The sequence below is a fragment of the Sturnus vulgaris genome, chromosome 9 (genome assembly GCF_052056855.1).
Source record: "Sturnus vulgaris isolate bStuVul1 chromosome 9, bStuVul1.hap1, whole genome shotgun sequence".
Classification (NCBI taxonomy): Eukaryota; Metazoa; Chordata; class Aves; order Passeriformes; family Sturnidae; genus Sturnus; species Sturnus vulgaris.
In genome coordinates this window covers 12509836-12530096 of record NC_142251.1, presented here as the reverse complement: position 1 = coordinate 12530096, position 20261 = coordinate 12509836, and the positions used below count along the sequence as shown (strand labels likewise).

Genomic DNA, 20261 nt, shown 5'->3' with positions numbered 1-20261 from the left:
GTGGTTTATACTGAGGCTTAGAAATTTGGTATAAAGTTTCTCAGGGAGTTAGTCTGGGAGTGGGAGATAACTACTTGATATCTAGCTGGAACTGGTTTTCAATGAGACATATGGGGAAAGACAGAAATTCCAGAAGGGGTCCTCATCTGACACTCTATGGTGTAGGTACTCTTGTCTTGGATTCCTCAGCCACCAATATGTGATAATTTGCTAAGTTCCCATGCTGTCTTTTCTTTAAAGGTTGAATAATAAAGCCCACAGCCTCAATGAATTTTGCACTTTGGAAAGAAACTGCTCATTCATTCATTCAAATTCAGATAGTCACAAATATCTATATTTTTCACATTTGAAATTACCCACTAATTTATTCTCTTTTATTTTTGCTTTTTGTGAAGGAACATCACAATCTGTCCTGCCTCAAATTCGTCTCTCCTTGTGGCATACAATGAAGAGAGAGTTCTATCACACAGTGGAGGTTCTGAGTATGTAAAAGGTAAACTGTGATACCCAGTTTTCCAGGACTGACCTGGGAACCAAATATCAAGATTTTATAAATTTCACAGAAAAATCTCAGTGTAAAGAAAACACAATTAGAATTAATTCAAGGAGAAACTCTTTCTTAAGATTTGTATTGACTTATGTTCATGTTTCCTGTAGTATATACACTCTTACTTTTCTCCAGCATAACTGACAGGTGAATAAAGCCTTTTCTTATAATATACCCAGGTTGGTGATTGTTCTGAATAAAAGTTCATGTTATAGTCACAGAGAGATGCTTTAGTTCTGACATTTAGCTGGAGCACCACCACTGTCATTATCATTTCAAAATTTAGCACACTGGATACAGAAGTCAGTTCCAACTATAGGCAACAGCAGTAGAATATTTTTTAAAATATATTATTTCTTCTATTTTTGTTTTTCTTCTCCACTTAAACATATATATTTAACTGTAGCAGCAAAATTATCATTGTGAAGGAAAATGCATTGTGGGGGGTTTTGTGTTGCAGTTTCTCCATTAATTTAAGATGATCACTGTATGATTCACCATCTCTTTACAGGCAATGTTAAAATTTATAAAAATGGAAAAACAGTTTCCGTGGAAGTTGCAGAACTTGGACTGAAGAAGGTGACTTTTGATGGTGTAAATCTTAAGGTACTGCACTTACTTTCAAGGTTACTGCTTGCTTTCTGCCTCATGCCTTGCCAGTGTGACAGACCAACACTTCAGCACTCACTACAAAGATGTGCTATTTTGCAGGTTACAGTTGCTTCGTGGATGAGAGGAAAGACCTGCGGAGTTTGTGGTAATAATGACAGAGAGAAGGAAAATGAACTCCTCATGCCAAACCATAGGCTGGCACACAGCTGTTCTGCCTTTATTCATTCATGGGTACTGCTAGAAGAAACCTGCTCTGGTGGTGAGTGGATCTGGAAAAGCTTTATGCTTGGATAGATTATGATTTCACTTTTCCTCTGCCAACAGCTAGAAAATATTTTTTTAAAATCAGTAGCTATTTTCTATTTAGAAATTTCAATAGCAACGTGTACCCATTTTAACTTTATTAACCACTGACTGTTTAAAACAGCTTGTGAATATAGAGAATATATACTCCAGCAAAAGTCTTGGTCTCATGAGCAATTCAATGTTAAATAATTGATTTTTATTTCTTACACTGAGTAGCCTTTTTCTTGCATAGCAAAATCAGCCCTAATCTTGCTCCCACTGAAAAAAGTGTGATTTTCAGCATCGTATCAGTTTCAGCTGTTGTCTGCAGACTTAATTTCACCACACAAGTTGCAGACTATGAATGCAGTGTCAGATCCTACACATGTAAATTTCCAAAGCACAAAAAAATTTCATTTTTGTTCTGCATCGTGTGAGCGTGCAATCTCAGGAAAATATTTAGAACTACTCCTACACTAAAGAGCTTCATCTTACATGTAGTTGGAAAAAGAATATTAGACTCCCATAATATCAATACAATTTTGTTTGGTAGGTCTCCATTTACCTTGGACCTGAAATAATTTTATTGAAGTTAATGGTTGCTTTCTCCTTGACTTCAGTGGCAGCAGAATTGTACTTATCTGTGTGTCAGGAAACAGAGTCATAGCTGGGATCCTGTTAAGTTACATTATACCTTTCTAGTGAGATAATTGCAGCATTATAAAAATCATCCAATACAAAAATTATCCTTGTTGTTATTATATAAATGCTGCCTTTTTTTTTATCCATTCACTACGGTTGACATTTTTCCTAATGCAATGAAGTAGCCATTGTGCTTGCAGTATCTATTCTTAATAGCTTTCAGACATGAGAGGTTATTTTCTGTGTATTATGTAGTTCTAAAAAACTGAGTATACATGATTCCATTTGGGTTATACTGTGCAATTAGATTTTAAAAATAGCTCCCCTTTCAGACTCTTTCCTCAACTTGTTATTGTCCTATCTTGATAACCTCGCTACTGTGAAAATGGTTTGTCAGATACCTGTGTTTTAATAAAAGCTGAAGAGAAAATATGGACCTTTATTATTGCAAGGATCGATTGGGATTTATTTCTACAGTTTTAACTACCTTTCCTTTTCCTCTTAGGGTGCAAGCTGCAGCGCAGTTATGTGAAGCTGAATCGAAATCCTACTATTGATGGTGAGGAATCTACGTGCTACTCTGTTGACCCAGTACTGAAATGTATGAAAGACTGTACTCCAATTGAAAAGGCTTCAGTAAAGGTTGGCTTCCACTGCTTCCCAAAAGGTACAGTATTTTTCTCCCTCCATGTGTCATGTACTGCAGGAGCTGTCAGAGCCCTTGAAAGAACAAAAAACAGCACAGCCATGCACAGACCTGTATTGCTCCAGCTCCTCTCTGAGCTGCTGTTTTTAATCCCGTTAGTATTTGCTATAACTGCTGACAGTGCTGGCCAGCTAAAAGCTAGGTTAGGTGACGGCAGGTAGCATCATCTGAGAAAAACATTTGAGGAGGTAAAAGGGGCAGCAGTGATCAATAAAATCACAAAATAAAATTTGTCATGTCTTCAGGATCTCCATAAAGTTGAGATAAGCAACAGTGAGTCCTTTTATGTACATTACAGCCTGCAATTTCGTGTAGACCAGGGCAGGCAAGGCAATTGAAAGTCAGTCAAGTAGTGTGACATGAGTGCTGTAATTAGACTGCCATGCTATGCCACTGTGCAATACATCAGCAAAAACACATTGCTGGAAGTTTCTCTAGATTGTTCCAGAAAATGGTTTGGTTTTTAAGGTTTTTTATACACACACTCATGCCCTAGATTAAAAAAAAAAAAATAAAAAAAAGAAAAAAGAAAAAAAGAAACAACCATGAGCCTTTTTCTCATTTCATTTATATCAGGATATGAGCCACTGTCTAACACAGTTTCACACTGAAGTTATATAATCATGAAAGGAGAATCCAACCTGAAAGCTACAGATATTTCTGGTTCATTCTTTCCTAAGTCTTTTAATTAATTACCTATATAGCTTACAGGGAAACCTACCATTAGGAAGTATCTATTGAAGTGTTTTGTTCTCTGTTAACCATTGTTGGCCAAATCCATTGTTAGCTGGGATAATCCAGTGTAGTTTCACGGGAGCCAATGCACCCCTGTGTTGAGTAGTACTGGAAAGAACAGGGTATTTTATGTCTGAATTTAAACATCTGTGTAGAACTTTGCACTTTGCTTGTGTTATTAATATCTGCAATGTGCTGAATCAGCCCAGAAAAGTGGAGAGGATCTCTCTGTAATAGTCAAATATCTGCAACAGCCTATCCAACAAGTAGCACAGAGAAAGTGTTAATAGTTTTCTGATGGCTCCCTGAGATGACAATGGATGCGTTCTTTCATAAATAGAAAAACCCACCCTCTACAAAAAAATCCTTCCAAAATCTTGTTATATCCATGTTTCACAGATTTCTATTGTGTATCCAAGTCTGTATCTCTGAAGTGTCATAACCCCAGACCACTCACTGCCTCAGAATATTAGGCTATAATAAAGCTGTCTCATTCTCTCACAAAACTGTTTGAGAAAAGAGGAAAATCAGAAAAAAAGATATGTTAGTTGTTGCAGCCAGTGCTGCTTTCAGAGCACCTGCAGGCTTCTCTTGTTCATTTACTGAAGCAGAGACTGGGAAGTCTGCTTGCAATACTTCTAATCAAGGCCTTATTTATTTATTTATTCATCTATTTGTCCCGAAGAGGAAGCAAAAAAAGAGGAGGTGTGAGAGAAGAAAGAAAAAAGATGCCATTTATTGTTCTTTAGCTTGCTAAATTGATTACTTTTCCTTAGGCTAAGGATCAATAGGAATACAAGGCCAGCACTTAGAAACTACTCTTTTTCTTTCTTTGTCTGACGACTTGGAGAAGTAATAGAAACAGCAGAAATCTTCACCTTTCTCAGTCTAAGAACATGCATGCAAAGGAAAAAGAACTTTTCTCAACTCTTTATATGAGAATTTAGACATGACAGTTTTCTGTTCCAAAACTGAAGGACCCCATCACTGTCACCAGTGGAACAAGGATAAAATTAAGTACAAGAATGCACAATTTCTCCTGTTGTCCCCAAATCAGCAAGACTGTGGCCTTAGGAACTTGACTGAGGCAGGCATCACTCCATGTTTAAGTCCATATATTGGTTTATATTTCAAACATGCCACAAGGGCTACGCATGGGGATCAGTTATTCAGCCATGATCTAGTTGGCAAGGAAACTATTTCCTACCTGGATATGAATGTTCTCAGACCCACAGTGTGCAAAGAGTAAGAGACACAATGTCTATGAAAAACAGAATTCAGACATTTTATAGCATTTCTCATTTCACAACCTGAAAACATAATACATATTTTTAAAAGCATCTCCAGCATCTTTCTGGGAAATATTTATTATCCAGTTTATTATGTAAAACCTGTGCTTAATGTTGGACAGTAATTTAGCCATGGAGAGTGTTAACCTTTCAGAAGATAAGTGATTGATGCAACCTGAACTCATACAGCAGTGTCCATATTTCCCTGTGATGAGGGATGGCATGTTATAAATGTACTGTCCAACTAAGGAATAAAACAAATGGAAGTAAAATTATGAAAGCTTTATGCATTCTCATTATACAAACTTAATCTAAATGGATGTCCTAATATTCTTCCAGATGCAATGATAAACCTCCAACTAGCTAGGAATATTTATTGGGAGAATGAATATCATTATTCCATTTAGATTATTTCAGCATTAAGGAATATGGCTTATTCAAGCTGCTGTTGATAAAGCAGTGTGGTAAGGTTAATACTGCAACTGACAATGCTCTGCCAGATTTCACAATATATGGGAAACTTTAATTAGAAGTTTATGAACCTCTGAAAATTCTCCAAAGGGCTTACCCTTCAGAAATTAACTTCGACAAACAGTCAGCTGAAATACCCAGTGATATGCAGTTCTGACTAACAGAAGCGATTGCTGATGTGGATTGGTGGTGGTCTTACACTGACAGGGGCTACCTCCAGCACTTTCACAGCCTCCTTTTGTCTTTGTGCTGCATGAAATGTAATTCAGTTTGGTTTTAGGGAAGTATTACAGTAATTACTATCATGGATGAAAATCCTGTTCCAAGTCAATGAGTCAGATGTCAGTCGTGAGGGCAAGATTTCACTCTCTACTTGATGAGGGAGTTGACAGCCATCAAAACAGTATTTCTTTGAAATGTGTTAATTTGCTTGATGTTAGTTAACAATGGCTTCACTCTTCTGACAGGAACTGCTGTAAGCCTGTTGGAATGGCAGAAAAGCAGCGATAAGAAATCTGCCTTTGAGAATGTTGTGGAGTCTGTGGATGCTGACATTGATTGTACCTGCACTGGCAGCTGTAGTTAAGCTAAACGCTTTGGCGTTGTGCTATAGACATACTACACAAATAATTGAATAGCTGGACAGATAAGAAGGGAACATAATAGCTGTAGTAAAATATTAAGAAAGGTGCTTGAAGAAAATAAGCCTACTGCAAAGTCAAATGCATTATGTACAGTCTGCACTGCTTAATAAATATGTTCATTAAATAAGTATTCATGTGGTCTCTCTTTATTTTTCCCTATCAACAAAACAATCAGGCCAACTATAATATTATACAGAAATTCTGCTCTCTTTTATCTGCGATATAATTACAGCAGTCTGCTCTTAAAATTATGTTCACTAGGTGATGAAAGGAAAACATGATTACGGCTACTGCTAACATTCCATTGTGCAAAGAATTTCATATTTAGCATACTAAAGACACAGTAAGCATTTGTTTTCTTTTATGTTTTCTGGTAAAGAGCAACGTCTGTTCCTGGAATCGTTCTGCAAAAAAATATATTTTACTCCCAGCAAGACCATTAGCCTTAGTACATTCTACAAAGGAATGAATTGGACTGCTAGACTCCCACTGTAGCTTTCCAGAGAGCTATAGTGTGTGACACAGTCCCCATTTTCATTTAAATTTCAATGGATGTGCTGTTGCTTCATGAACTAACTAAAAGTGTGAATAGGAACTTTTTTTTTGCTTTACCATCTCCTATTGTATATTTATGAAAATGATGGCTTCAAAAACTTCAGGGAACAATAATACATCAAGTAGCATTCCAAATACTCCAAAAAGCAATATATAGAAAGATATGTAAGATCAATAGCATCATAAAGCTAAAATAAAATACAAGCAGGACAGTCAGACTGTGTTTAACCAGTGAAGAGTCAATCTGCAAGCTTTCACTGTGCAGAAAGGTAATTCCCTCCCACCCCAGGGGACCAGGAATAGGTGGCACCTTCAAACCCCCAAGCAATGGCACAATATCTCTTCAGCCAGTGTCACAAATCAGCCGTGCACTGAACCATGGCATGTTTTCCACAACAGTCAATAGCAGCCAGCATGCTCTTCCAAGAGAAGCCTTAGTGTGGGCAAGGTACAGCTGAACCCAACCCTAGCAGGAAACTGTCATTAAAGAAAACACTTTTCTTTCTAACTAAAAACTAATCTATCAGAAAGATGATTGAAGACTAAATAGTTGAACAATTACAGCATAACACTTCCCAGTGCTTGTCTTTCAAGAGCAGAAGCATGAGTAATGTAAGGAGGTATTCTTTTTACTCTCTCTCAAGTTGCAGCTTGACACCCACTTTCAGAAAAGGCCCAGCTTTTCTCCATGTACAGCCATAACATCATTACTTCCAGAAGTAAGCCATTACAAGTTTGTTCAAACCAGTTGCCTGGTGCATACTCTGGGGCAAGGGTATTTGCCTCTGCCCCAAGCCTCTCTCCTAGGGATAACCTACAAAGGCAAAGGCTAAAAGGCAGTTACCTGCCTCTTTCTCTTCCCCCAACCTTAATTTAGTCTATGTATTGTATTTGAGAATATATGCAAATATCCAGTGCCCTATTCCACAGCTTTTTTTCATACATGTATCTTCAAACTAAGACCAGGAACATGAATTCTTGCCCTGTGTTTTTATTTGTAATAAAGCATTCACAAAAGCTCGTACAAAAGCTGTGTTTTACCAACTCATCAAAAGTGCTAGACTGCAAAACAGATAGACTCAAACAAGAGGGGAGATGAAGAATATTGCATTCCACTTTCCCTTAAAATCACACTAATCTTACACCTGGAGAGTTCTTTTCTTGCTGGTATTGTTTTCACTGTGGCTTATGGGAGATTTGACATTGACTTTCATAGGATCAGACTGTCATCTTTAATCCAATACCTCTCTCTTTAATCCCCTTGTTTACAAAAGAGAAACTTTTGCCAGTCAACCACTTCAGATAAAACAAAGGTGGTAGGGAGAAAAGAAAAATGAAGTTTCATGCTCAACTACTAAAACAGGGATTTAGAAACAGCAAAGAGCCATTAGTAAGAGCAGAAATTCTGCTCCCAGGGCAAGGAATTCGTTCACTGTCAGCCCACCAGTACTACAGCCTGGTCTGGGGTGCAGCTCAACCAGGGGGAAAGCAGACACAAGTAAAGCCCAGGCACAGACCTTCCTCTGGTCTGCACAGGGCACGGGCAGGACACAGCCCTCATTATTTCCATTTGCAAGGGGCAGCTTTCCTTTCTGTCCAGCTCCTGTTCGTTAGTGCCCTCTTGCTGAGACAGCTGAATGCCTTTGACTGCCTGAAAGGCTTCACTGCAGCTGTAAAATCACAATGTAATGAATGTTAGAAAAGCCTGAGGTTGGTAGTGTGCACAGCAAAGCAAAAGACAGAACCAGCTCATTTTGCCAAAGGAATTAAGAACATTAGCAGTACAAGTGTGAAAAAGCCCTTCTGGAATTTCTAATGCACCACACAGACATTTCCAACCCATCTGGGAGAATATCTGCAGTCCAGATTTAAACCTCATTTGGAAATCATGCCTGTCCTATCTTATGAAGCAAGCCAAAGCTATGTACCCAACTGAGTATTAAAATGTGTGCTACGCAGGCTGAGCTTTTATGCACTCTACTTTTCATTCCTAGTGCTTCTCAGTTGTATGTATTAATGAATTCTGGACTTTACTGCAGTAACCAAGTAATATTATCTTGCAATTATGGTACTCTAGTATTGTTTTTTTAAAAAGTATCAGAAAAAATATGCAGACCTAAGCATAAACCAGGCCTGAGTCCTAATCCTGCCCTTACAGCTCTGTAATGTGGTTTTGCATGAAGCTGGGGACTTCTGTGTCTCATTTTCTGCATCAGAAAGATATGACTACTTACCTACTTGATGGAGTCAGAAATGCTTATGAATTTATAGTCCCATATGTCTTTTGCAAGTTCTTCAGTGATTCTAAAAATGAAAAGTAAATTTTTCCACTAGATCTCCTAACCACATGAGTATATTTTATTGCTAAGTTGAAGGTTTTCATTTTCAGATTCATCCAACTGTAAAATAACTATACATTTGGAAAAAATCAAAACAATATACTTAATTTGTTCATGGTCAGCTTTGGTTAAACCTTAGTGGATTATTCCTAAAAGCCTAGAATTGGATGGTGCTATTACAGACAGATAGGTAAAAAGGCTTTCAGAGACACAGCCTTTTGTGTCCTCGGCAAAGACAACAAACCTTTTGTCCATCAGACCTGGCTCTTTTGATTCACTAATTTTAAATGACACAGTGGCTCTCAGGAAAGCACGATCATTCTGCTCCAGAGAAAAAGAGCTGCAGTGTGATAGGAAAGGACAAAACTACTAACACCAGACCCCTCCTGGAAATGAAATGCCAGCTCCGCAGTGTGAGCATTAAAAAAAATAGCATCTACAATTCTAACCCCACTGAAGCCAACGGTTAAACTCAACAAAGCTAGGCTTTTACTCAGCATGTTTGAATGAGTTATTAAATGAACTTTAGTTGTCCCTAAAAATAAATGTACTGTGCGGATCTAAGTGCAGCTGATGAATAAGAAACCTCAGGAATCTAGCAAATACTGTAGTTAGGGCTAAAACCAGAGACAGCTCAGAAGGTTGCAGAAGTGAGTAGCTATTAGTGGCCATCTGAGTTTTATGTCAAATCTCAAGGTCTCTCATGCCATCTACTGGCTTTTTTATTTAGTTACAACGGTTTAAATTTTTTTCCTTTAGGTTTTTTATAGGTCTGGTATATTCCAGGTAGTTTTACATAAATTCTAATCAAGGTTTGGGGTGAGGTGTTTTTCCCCTCTTATCTCCACACTTGATTATTATGTATATTATGTATATTTTTTTTCCTGTAAATACATTACAGTTTGCTACCATTCTGAACACCATTTCATGTTGTCCCAGAGGAAAAAGACACTGCTTAAGACATTCTTATTTCTGGTATTGCTGGATAGGCAATAATTATACTGCAAGTACTGGAAGAACAGTTTACTAAGAAAATCCAAAACTGTTCAAAAATACTACTTACAGTTCATCCTGAATCAGTGAAAGATGTTGTTTTGGTACCTGAAAATACTTAATGTACAGAAAAAAATCTGGTTATCCCTCTTTTTTCACTTGCAGTTCACTTAGCGGTAATTCACAGCAAACATTTCTATGTCCTAATATTATTAAGTTGCCTTTCAGATGGGGTTTGGGAAGCAGGAATTATCTATATTGACAGATCTAATCACAGGGCTTTCCCTTCCTTATCTGTAGCCTGTCTCTCCGTGCTGTCCCAGTTTCCATTCCCTATTTATGCATGCACTGCTCTGCTCAGGACAAATGCAGGCAGCTCAGCACATCCTCACCCTGTTCCTGGGAGAGCAGGCAGTGCTACAGCTGTGCACTGTGCCCCATCTATTCAGGCATCTTCAGAATTCACATTGTACCCCGGCCTGAAATATCAGCGAGCTGAAGATTTTGGAGCTTTACAAACTTGCTCCCTCTCCTCTCTGGACTTTCCTTCTGCCGTGCCTTTCACTCATCCGTGATCAGGCTGAGTCAGGGGCATGTGTGGCACCGTAGTTGTGGTAAAGGTGATGTTGATTTTAGGCAAGGTTGGAGTTCAGGCCCCGGAACATCCAAGTTTGAACATCCAAAACCTCTATAGATTATTTTGGATGACTCCAATTGCCATCTGAATACTATAGGCAAAATTAAGTCAAAATCTTTACAGTAGCAGCTGACCCAAGTATACTTGGGTCCTCTTACTGAAAAGCCATATTCTCCACCATCTCTGATGTATTTGATCTTTAGGGAAACTGAGAGTACTTTGGAGATAAATACTGATTGGAGACTTGCACCGTCAAACCCCAAGTCCTGCATAAAATCTGCAAGGGCCACTTCAACAAGTATGGTGCTAAACTAAGGTGCTGAAATAATAATCCTCAGGCTTTTGCCACATCTCTGTTTTGTTTCACTAGGAAAAATGATCATAGTTTCTTCTCATAATGAAGCTTCAGGACATTTACATGACTCTTAAATTTTTTTGGGGAATGAAATTAATTTCAAAGCAGAGTAAATGGTGAAAAATACATTAAATGCTGTGACTAGCTCCCTCAAATTAATCTCCTTTTTTTTTTACCTTATTTCCTCCATGTATCTTCTAAACCTCCACAAGAAAAAGTAACTCAACATTCCTTATAAACATTATGTGAAACAATATTTAAATGCCTAGTGTAACTGTGGCCATATCTGTTTCTTATGTGATTGAGTATTTACTCTAATTAGAGCTGCTTTGATGCTTTGTTTTTTGCCAGCTGATAAAAAAGATATTTACAGCAAAAAAAACAGAGCCAAGAATTTGGGCTGAATAAGCTAACATGCTACAATTCTACTCAGATTCCTGCTTCTGTGGTCAAAACAAAACTATTAATATTCAAGATCTGTTCATGATTTGGGGGGTGAAATACAGATTAGATTCACTCTGGGCATAAGAGATTAACACAGGCTCAGGCTGGGGCTAGAACTGGCAGACAAGTGCTCGTCTCACCATGGCATTAACCTGCCTACATTGCTGCAGACTCAATGCAGGTACACCAGTCTCTCTGAATGTTTCACCTTTGAGAAATAACACCACTTCCTTTTGAACTACATCATGAGTCATGGTGCCCCCGTTGTCTCTGGCATTCCAAGTCTCTGTATTACAAGGTCTGACTTTCCTGTGTCTGAAGCCAGAGCCCAGTGTCCATCCCAGGACGATGTACTGAATTCCATTAAGGAGAGTGGGATCTAAGGCATCCTTCCCTCCAGCCCAATACCTACCAAGACTTCAATAGGAAATGCTGAAGATGTCATCATACACACCCCATTTCATAGGGCCCTGGGCTCCCTGGGAACAGGTTTCCATGCCTGAAATCACCTTCAAGGTCTTGGCACATACAGTGCCCATTCTGAAACATAGCCGGAGATGGTGGGCCAGGGAAGGAGGCTCATCTCCCGTGACTGCTCAACCTGTTAAATCAGTGTATGAAAATAGGTATAAGCATAATCACAGGTGGAGTATAGAGGGAAGAGCACGTTTTGTGATGCTTTTCATATCATACATGTGAGAACGGCCTGAGCCCTGCAGATTTTCCACCATTTCTAAGCAAAGGCAAGACTGCTTTTTAGGATGCTGGAGAGCTCTCAAGCTAGTGAAAATTAGGCAGTGAAAGGCTTCTCTATTTTAAAGTATTTAAAAGGGAGTATTAAGGATTTCAGTCTTGAGTGTAAGTACCTGCATTGTATCTAAAGTCTTTCTTTCCTCTGTGAAGCCAGTCATCAGTCTCTACAACACTACAGCTTCACATTGGAAAATCCTAATGCAACCAAACTGAAATGCTCCAGAGGAATTAATTGGTGACCTTGCCTGACAGACCAAAATAAATCTGGCAGGCAGGTTGCCCCCTTTGCCAAGTGCTCAGCTCCCCAGCTGCAGCCATACGGATTACACTGCTTCCTGGGCTGGCTAAGGTTGCCAACTCCCAGTCCAGCAGCAGCCAACTCCCTGTGCTGCCTCCTGCCTTCAGCTTGGCTCTGCAGGCTCCTAAGCATGCCCAGGGCCAGCTGGTTAGCACCAGGCAGACAGGGAACCTGGCACTGCCCCCACCTTTTGGCCAGCTGGTAGATAGACAAAATGGATTGCTCCACTCATGAGAAATTCTGGGATGCTGACATCCCCCTCCTGCGCAGAGCAAGGCATGATGTGACAGCCCCAAACTGCCCTGGGAAGTGGATTTTTTCTGCAGCTCCTGCAGCCTGCCTCTGCCTCACCTTCTTCTCTGGGGCAGGGGACAGAGGAGCTTTTCAGGGGTGCTGTGATGGAGTTATTTCATTTATATTTCTCAAAGGATCTGAAGCTCAAAGCACAAAATTTTTGCACATCGTTTGGTATCCCATTTCAGCTTTCTCCTAATGAGTAGGCACAGACTGGCTGGACTAAAGGTCATGGTTTAGGTTATAGGCACAGACAAAATTCTGTGCTCTGTGTTCTACCAAGTCTGCAGCTTTATATGAAGAAACACCTACAGAGTAGATCCTGTCCTGGCCAAGAAGAATCATAACTCAGAGTATAGGATGGCTCTATATCATGTAAATATAAATATAAAAATAATAAAGAAGGATTTCTCATTTCTTTCACAGCTTCTATTATTAATTCTAAGGGTAACTCCTTTAAGGTACAAACATTTAAATGTCACCTTCACTCACCTGCTGCATGTTTTCAGCATGGTACTGAAGAGTAGTTGAAATGTATAAGTTTTTGCTCCTCCTGAGCTTGTTTCTCCCTAAAATTTTCATTTTAAAGGAGGTTTTTAAATTATTTATATATGCATCTGATTTTTTTCTGAAATCAGTGATCAGGGCTCTATGACTGAATGGCCCCCTAAGAGCAATAGAAATATTTCCTGTAATTGTGTCCATCCCTTCACCATTGTTCCAGTCATCAAGTCCCCTTTTAACTGCAGCTCCATATGGAGCAGAAGAGACAAGCAGGGCCACAACAGCTTACATTTGCATAACCTCTGGGTTGGAGACAGAGTGAGATTTTCACAACTGCTAGCTGGAAATGTATTTGTTTAGTCAAGCTGCCAAAACTCATATTTTAGCTTGGGAAGTCTCTCATTCAATAAGACTCTCATTACACTTCCACTCTTCTACAAGCACTTCATCCTAAGGCAATCAAGACAGTAATAAATAGTGCTTTTTAAAAAACAATGGCCCTGAGTCATAGGTGTTTGGAGTACAGATGGAGTAGGATCACCCAGAGTCAGGCCCTCAGGAAGATACCTGGTAATTTCCTCTTTACATCATCCTTAAATGTCAACCATTTCCTCTATAGTTGCACTAACACTGAAAACATGAACCTTGTTGTTTTCCTCCACGTCAATATGCACTTAAGGAAAAAAGTAAAAAAGTTTCTTCTGCTGAAAAAATATTGATAGATCTTTTGAAAGAGTATATGAGAAATAAAATGTGTGGCAGAGTCTGTCTTACTATTCTAATGTCTCAGGACTGAAAACTGCAATAATTTTTCTGAATGACAAACCAAGCGCTTTTCTTGCTTGGTGATCACACAGCAATTTCACAGCTACTGGGTTTCATTACCCTCTTCCCTCCCCAGAAGATTTCCTTCCTGTGAAAAGACCTTTCCTACTTTAAGTTCTTCTCTTTGCCTGAGTTCTGCATTATGCTATTTGTAGGGTTTATTTTTCCCTTGTTAGTCAGTAAGCAGGGCTGTCAGGAAAGCACTACATAATCAAGTGTGTCTCAACAAGCTGAACAGATTCCTACAGCAAACCCTCAGGAAACCAAACTGCAGCCCCCTCTGCTCCTACCAGCTGCTGCTGCATTAACCTTCTAGATAAGAGACTTGGTGATCTCCTCCATGGTTTCACCCTTGAGGGAATGGAGCAGCAGGAAATGGGTTTACTCACACTTCACCCTGACCTCTAGGTGAGAGGAAGCCTCCCCTGTGCAGTGATATGCTCACAGTGGAGGCTGATAAATAAGACAGAACCATGAAACAAGCAACAGAGTTAAATAAAATCCCTTCGTGATGTTCTCTGCTCCTCTTGGTCACCTCCAGGGGTCCATCAGCTGCAAATTCACTGCCGCTAGAGGGCAAACACGACCAAGCCGTTTAACAAAATAAATCACAGTACATTAATAAATAATCAGTTTTCATTATGGCTAATTTTGTGAGAAGAAGCCTCTTTGCCTACTTGTACCTTCAGAAAGAATACTGCGACACTATCTTCTACCAGAGACATGGATGTCAGACACACTAAAAATATTCATGGTTGGAACTCTACAAAACACAAGGACACTTTATTACAGGTGTCCCTAAACTATTATATAACTGCAAGCAAGCGAAACACTCTCCTCAGATATTCAAGTAAAAATATGGTATATTCATTGATGTTCTTCAAACCATTGCAAAGGAAAACAAACTAGATATTTTTCACCCTATGGAAAAGAATTATTTTGAAAAAATATATTCACAGTAACCAGTCAGAAGGCTTCCAGAAAACTGTTGAGATCCCACTCTAGGTGTTTCCTATTAATGCAGGAGGTGATACAATGAGACATCCAGACTGACTCCCTCTACAAGGCTCTTGTCTGGCTTTCATCTCATTCTGAATGAGCACATAGACAGCTCAAGTCTTGTTCAATAACTCTTCATAATGGCTTCAGGATCTGTATGTGGAGTTAGTCATTATCACATAATATGGGTGTTTAGCTATTCAACTATTCGAGATACAGAAGGCAGTTCCTAGTGCAGCAAAGTGAAAGGAGAAAGTAAAAAAACTCTATAGGGAATCATTCAAGATGTAATTTAAACTATGAAGAGGAAACAGTATTCGTTTGATAATTTCTTGAAAGATTTGCACAGGTGATTTTTCTGATGGAAAGAAATGATAGGTTTAGAAAGATCCTGCAGAATTGGTATCAAAGCTCAGAAGCTGGTGAGTCTGTTTTCCCTTTAATGTAAGCAAGGCAATATTTTTTGTTAACAGGAGGTCCAGCTCCCTAACTGCAATGAAATGCAGTCTCTGGAGTTGCATTTGCCCCTGGTATCAGTAAGTGACCTCCCAACATCAGGATTTTACAAAGATTAGGCCAGCAAGCACATAAAATGTCAAAAGCTATAGGAAATTTTCAGCATTTTCCTCCAGCTTCTCAGAAGGAAAGTTGTCAAAGTAGCTGTCTGCTAAACATATCATCTGACTTACTATAGAAAGAAGGATGTCAACACTGCATGTCAAATCCAACACTGAGATATATTTTTTAATGGGCAGGATCTGACTTAGACAGATCCCAAATCTCTCTGCAATTACCTGCATCTGTAGGAAAGGCACAAAAGGATTTATCTTAAAGAGCTCTCAAACTATCTTCTAGCCTTGCTTTTTGTGACAAAAGCAAAGTAAAAATTTTAGGAAAATATTTTCAAAGGCATTTTTTGAGGAGACTGTAAGTGTTAGCTGCTCCCCTGCCTTCACACCAGCAGTGGTGCCATGTGGGTGCAGTTTGGCTGATGATATTTGCTTTCAAACACCTTTTCCTGGGGGTCTGGTGACCCTTCCAGCCCTCTGTCAGCAGCCAGACACCAGGACACCCAGTAGCTTTCAGGAAACAGTTCACAGTGGACTAATGCCACCAGAACTATTCATCTATTACTGCAGCCTATTGCCTTCAGAGAAAGTGACAACACAATGAGAATTGAAATTACACTCTTTGCACCATCCCTTAGCCAGAGACCCTCCAAACATAGGGAGAGAGAGAACAGAAATGCAAGAACATTAAAAAAAAATCTGGGCAATTTCAAGCTGTTTCAGCTTGATGAGCTTAACCTATTATGTCAGTGCTCCCCTGACATGGCCACCAAGGACATGCCATGGCAGTGGGAACAGAGCCTGCTTCCTGAAGCCAATGCTCACACAAGTGTAAGAAGCAAATTAATTCATTCCTGCCAACATGGACTATCATCTGTTCCCTACTAGGTTTTCTTCCTGTTAAAAGCATACTTTAAAAACAACCAGTAATGTGACCAGAAGTTTAAATTTTGCTACAAGAGCTTCAGCTTCCAGGAGCCCTTCCCACAGGTTAAGGGAAGTCACATCAGTCAGGTGTGAGAATCACAATGTTTCATAGCTGGTTTCTCAGCTATCCCCCTGTAGATGGTCACTGCATCTAATTAATCATTCAGTATTAGCCCAAGAGCAGATCTACAGATTAAAATCACAAACAATGGCACTTTATGATATGTGATCCTTTACATCCTTCTTTGTGTGTGTCATTTTTACACCCACACAAGGTATGTACAGAGCCCTACTTTCTCTTTTTACAAAAAATTCATGAATGTCCACAGAAAGGGAAGAAAAGGAGACTCAAACCCTTAAGGTTAAAGCAAAATTTTTGCCTTTGTAACTAAACCTTATTCCCTCCTGGATTAGATTCAACAAGGATACAAAGATGTGCTTTTGTGTCCCAAGAAAGAAAAGCTCTGAACAGGTTTTGCAAGTGCCCCCATGGAATGTTAAGTGGAACATAAGGAACTGCTTACATTTAAGCCAGCAGTGTGCAGGTGTTAGGGAATGAGACAGCACATCACCTAACCACCAGAATACCTCACTCCCTTTCTCCTTCTTTCCCTAATTATGTATGAGAATTAAAAAATAAAATTAAAAAATAGGGGGAGTTTTGTAGGTGGTTGTCCAAAAAATATATGAACAAGATTTTTTTTCCTTCAAGGGAACTCTTCAGCTGGATGAGTAAACTCCTGCTGTTTTGGATTGGGCTGGATGCAGCAATTCATGCTAGCCCTCACTTTTCCTAAGCTCATATTTTTCTCTGCTATCAGAAGATAATTTATTTTTTAAGGAATATGTATAATTTCAGCACACCTTAATTTTTTAGAAGGTGGAAAAAGATTTTGAATTGTACCATGACATGTATTCAGAGTATGGTGATCCCTAATGGGACAAAAGTATGGCAGAAATGGAGTAGAGCTGTGCTCTCCTCAGCTGAAGTGCTTGATACAAGGCCTGAGCAGCTTCCTCCAAAGAAGGAAATGTTTTCCTCATTCTAAAGAGACAAGTGTGCTCTGGCACCAAACAAATGGGCAACTGTCTAGGAACTGCTCCCCAGGAAGCCTCTCTCAATTGCTTCTGGTTGAAGCTCACACAAGAATTCAGTTTTTCACAAAGGCATTAGGTAGAAAAGCTTTAATTATTAAAAGACTGTGAATTAAGCAGTGTGCTGCACCTACAGTGCCTTGGTGAGAAGGCGCTCTGTAAACAGAATTATTATTTCATCAACACAGTAGACTCCTCACTTAATGGCTCACTAACTGGGCCAGAGATGAGATTCGATGTGAAGAAATCAATGACTCAAAGCAAGAGATTCAGCAAATATGAAACACCTAGTGCTGAGCTCTTAGGATTGCATATTGTCTCCTGTGGAAGTGACTCGTATCATGCAGGGAGAAAATAACACTCCTGCTGCTGCCTCCAACTGTATCCATAGGAGATAAGACTGAACTGGTGCTTGCTAGCACTAGAGTCCCATACTTTAGGGAGGGTTGTTTGCTTTTTGGTGTTCTCCTTCTGTGCTATATCTGCTAAATTAGTAAGCATTGCTACTTCATATTTTCAAAATGGTCTTACTGCCTTCTTTCTCCTTTTTGTAATTCATGACTTCAAAGTCAGTATTTCTTAGTAATGGTAGCCTTATTTTGGTGTCCACCAGATGTATACATCAATCAGAATGACTCTGCTGTAGCGCAGAGCAGAAGCACCAAAGGGCATCCTGCAAAATTAAATGGGGAGAATAATGAAGTCCTTCACAATTCTTCTCTGTTCTAACCATTATAACAACTCGAGAGAGCAGAGAAGATATTTTCAAGATGTGGCTATAGGTGCATGACTCTTCTTCAGACAGCTGGCTAGAGGGTAAATGGCAAGAGCAATAAGTATCTATCTCTCCTCCCCGGGAGTGAGCATGATTCATGGATGAATACTTTATTTTCCTACTCACCAGCACACTGAGGCTTTTCTGTGAAATTACTTCTTAAGTTTTCCCTTTCTCTTCAGTGTTAATTTAGGGATATAAAACTCACCATGCTGGATCACTTTTCACTGAAGTGATTTCAGCTTCACTTCCAGATTCTCAGGGAAAATCTTGGCTTTTGCATTCATCAGCTCCTAATGAAAAACAGCAAATCTGACTCTGAAAAGAAAGGTTCCTGGTGTAGTGAGGATTGTGTGTGCAAAGAGGGAAAGATGAGTTAAATTGCAGAGGAAATCCTTCATTAATAGTACCAAAGGACTGCACAAAACCCAACTAATTCTCTGAATGAAAGAAGGATTAATATCCCATTTTATAGGAAGGAAAGTGAGATAACAGAGCAAACACCCAGGAAAATTACCAGACAGGATCACTGTGGCTTAAGTTCCACATCCATTCCTGTGGGTGGAGAGCCAAATTTGGGCAGAATCTCATCTATTGGTATGGCAGTTTCTTTATTTGTTGCAATAGAAGGAGCAGCCCAGAAAATTTCTCACAAGCAATTTTCTTTAGAAAATCCTGCCATTTCCTGCCAATCCATTTCTCATTTGAATTTTTTTTTCTACCAGCATGCATCCTTACCAAACAGGACAGTTAACAGTTAATGTGACAGAAAACAAATATAAATTGCACAAATCTGTGTTAAAATCAGACTGACACCTTTCATGTGTTTTTGAAGATAATGTCTTTCTGACACACCTTTCTGGCTGGTTCTTGTAGAGAGGAATAATACAGCACAGAAATACAGTGCTGAAAAATGACAGTTTACAGTGCCTTCCTCAAAAACAGTAATAACCTTTTTCTACACATAATTGCACTAAATTCACCAAGAGCACATAATGGACAGGAATACAAAATGAATCACAGCATTTCTATACGAAACAGCTGTTCCATGAACTGGCCAAGATGATTTTTGACTATGTGATTGCATCTGTAGTTTGGAAACAATTAGCCAGGAGCAATTATTTATCTTGAGTTGTCACAGTTGTTTTATCAGCTCTTTAGGGGGTACTTCTGTAATCATAGAACTTGGAGAGCTGAAAAAGCAGGATTTTCCTACTCCAGTTGGACCAAGAAATAAAATGCAAATCAATGACAGCATGTTTAAATAAAATTTGTGACATCCAATTTCATCCATCATTTTCTTCCTTTCCTTGTTAAGACAAAAAAAAATTACATTCTCACTAAGACTCAGGGGATCTCAAAATGTATTTCGTAGTCACAACAGCATACAGGAATCAGGAGAATGCAAATAAATCCCATCCTTCATTGCCTCATACTTTCCACTCCTCTAATTTGCAGTGGTAAATTTGAAATCTGAATAGTGTCATTTTTCAGCAAGCACTGAGCACTCCCGGGTGCCTTTAGCTGCCACTGGGACATGCAGCTGTGACATCCAACACCTATGTAAATCTGGGCCGAGTTATCTGCAGTGAGACAACTAATGCAGCTGAGAAAAAGAGTTGCTTTACCAACTCACAAGGGAATGAAATATCAGTAGTGAGTTGCTGGCTCTGTTAGAGGTAACTCAACAACTTCACAATAATGTAAGCAGCCTTAGGAATAGGCTAAAAGTCATTAGGAGGTTGGTTTTCAGAGCATATCAGGAGACAATAAAGGGCACTGTCACGCACTCAGGAAATCATATTCAGGTTTTATAAACCACAAATGCAAATAAGCCCTGGCAATCCTTATAGTATGAACACATAAATAGATTTAGTTTGTATAAACCATTGTGTAACTCAGTTGGAGAATTAATGCTGTCTGGGAAAAGATGCCAGAGAAGAAGTTTCTGAATACCCAGGACAGACA

At 39.2% G+C, this 20261-nt stretch overlaps 1 protein-coding gene and 1 long non-coding RNA gene across 2 annotated transcripts in view; one reads left to right on the top strand and one right to left on the bottom strand.

The window, feature by feature from the left end:
* The window catches only part of LOC106850672 (vitellogenin-1-like), a 42977-nt gene extending 36952 nt beyond the window's left edge, over window positions 1-6025 (top strand). The window contains exons 32-36 of the mRNA XM_088169542.1: window positions 396-493; window positions 1059-1153; window positions 1259-1418; window positions 2592-2753; window positions 5755-6025. Of these exons, the coding sequence (XP_088025668.1) occupies window positions 396-493; window positions 1059-1153; window positions 1259-1418; window positions 2592-2753; window positions 5755-5873 (634 nt within the window). The 3' untranslated portion in view covers window positions 5874-6025. The remainder of the gene's footprint in view (window positions 1-395; window positions 494-1058; window positions 1154-1258; window positions 1419-2591; window positions 2754-5754) is intronic.
* LOC148222812 (uncharacterized) overlaps window positions 1-20261 on the bottom strand; it is a 98123-nt gene that overhangs the window by 53300 nt on the left and 24562 nt on the right. The window lies entirely within an intron of this gene.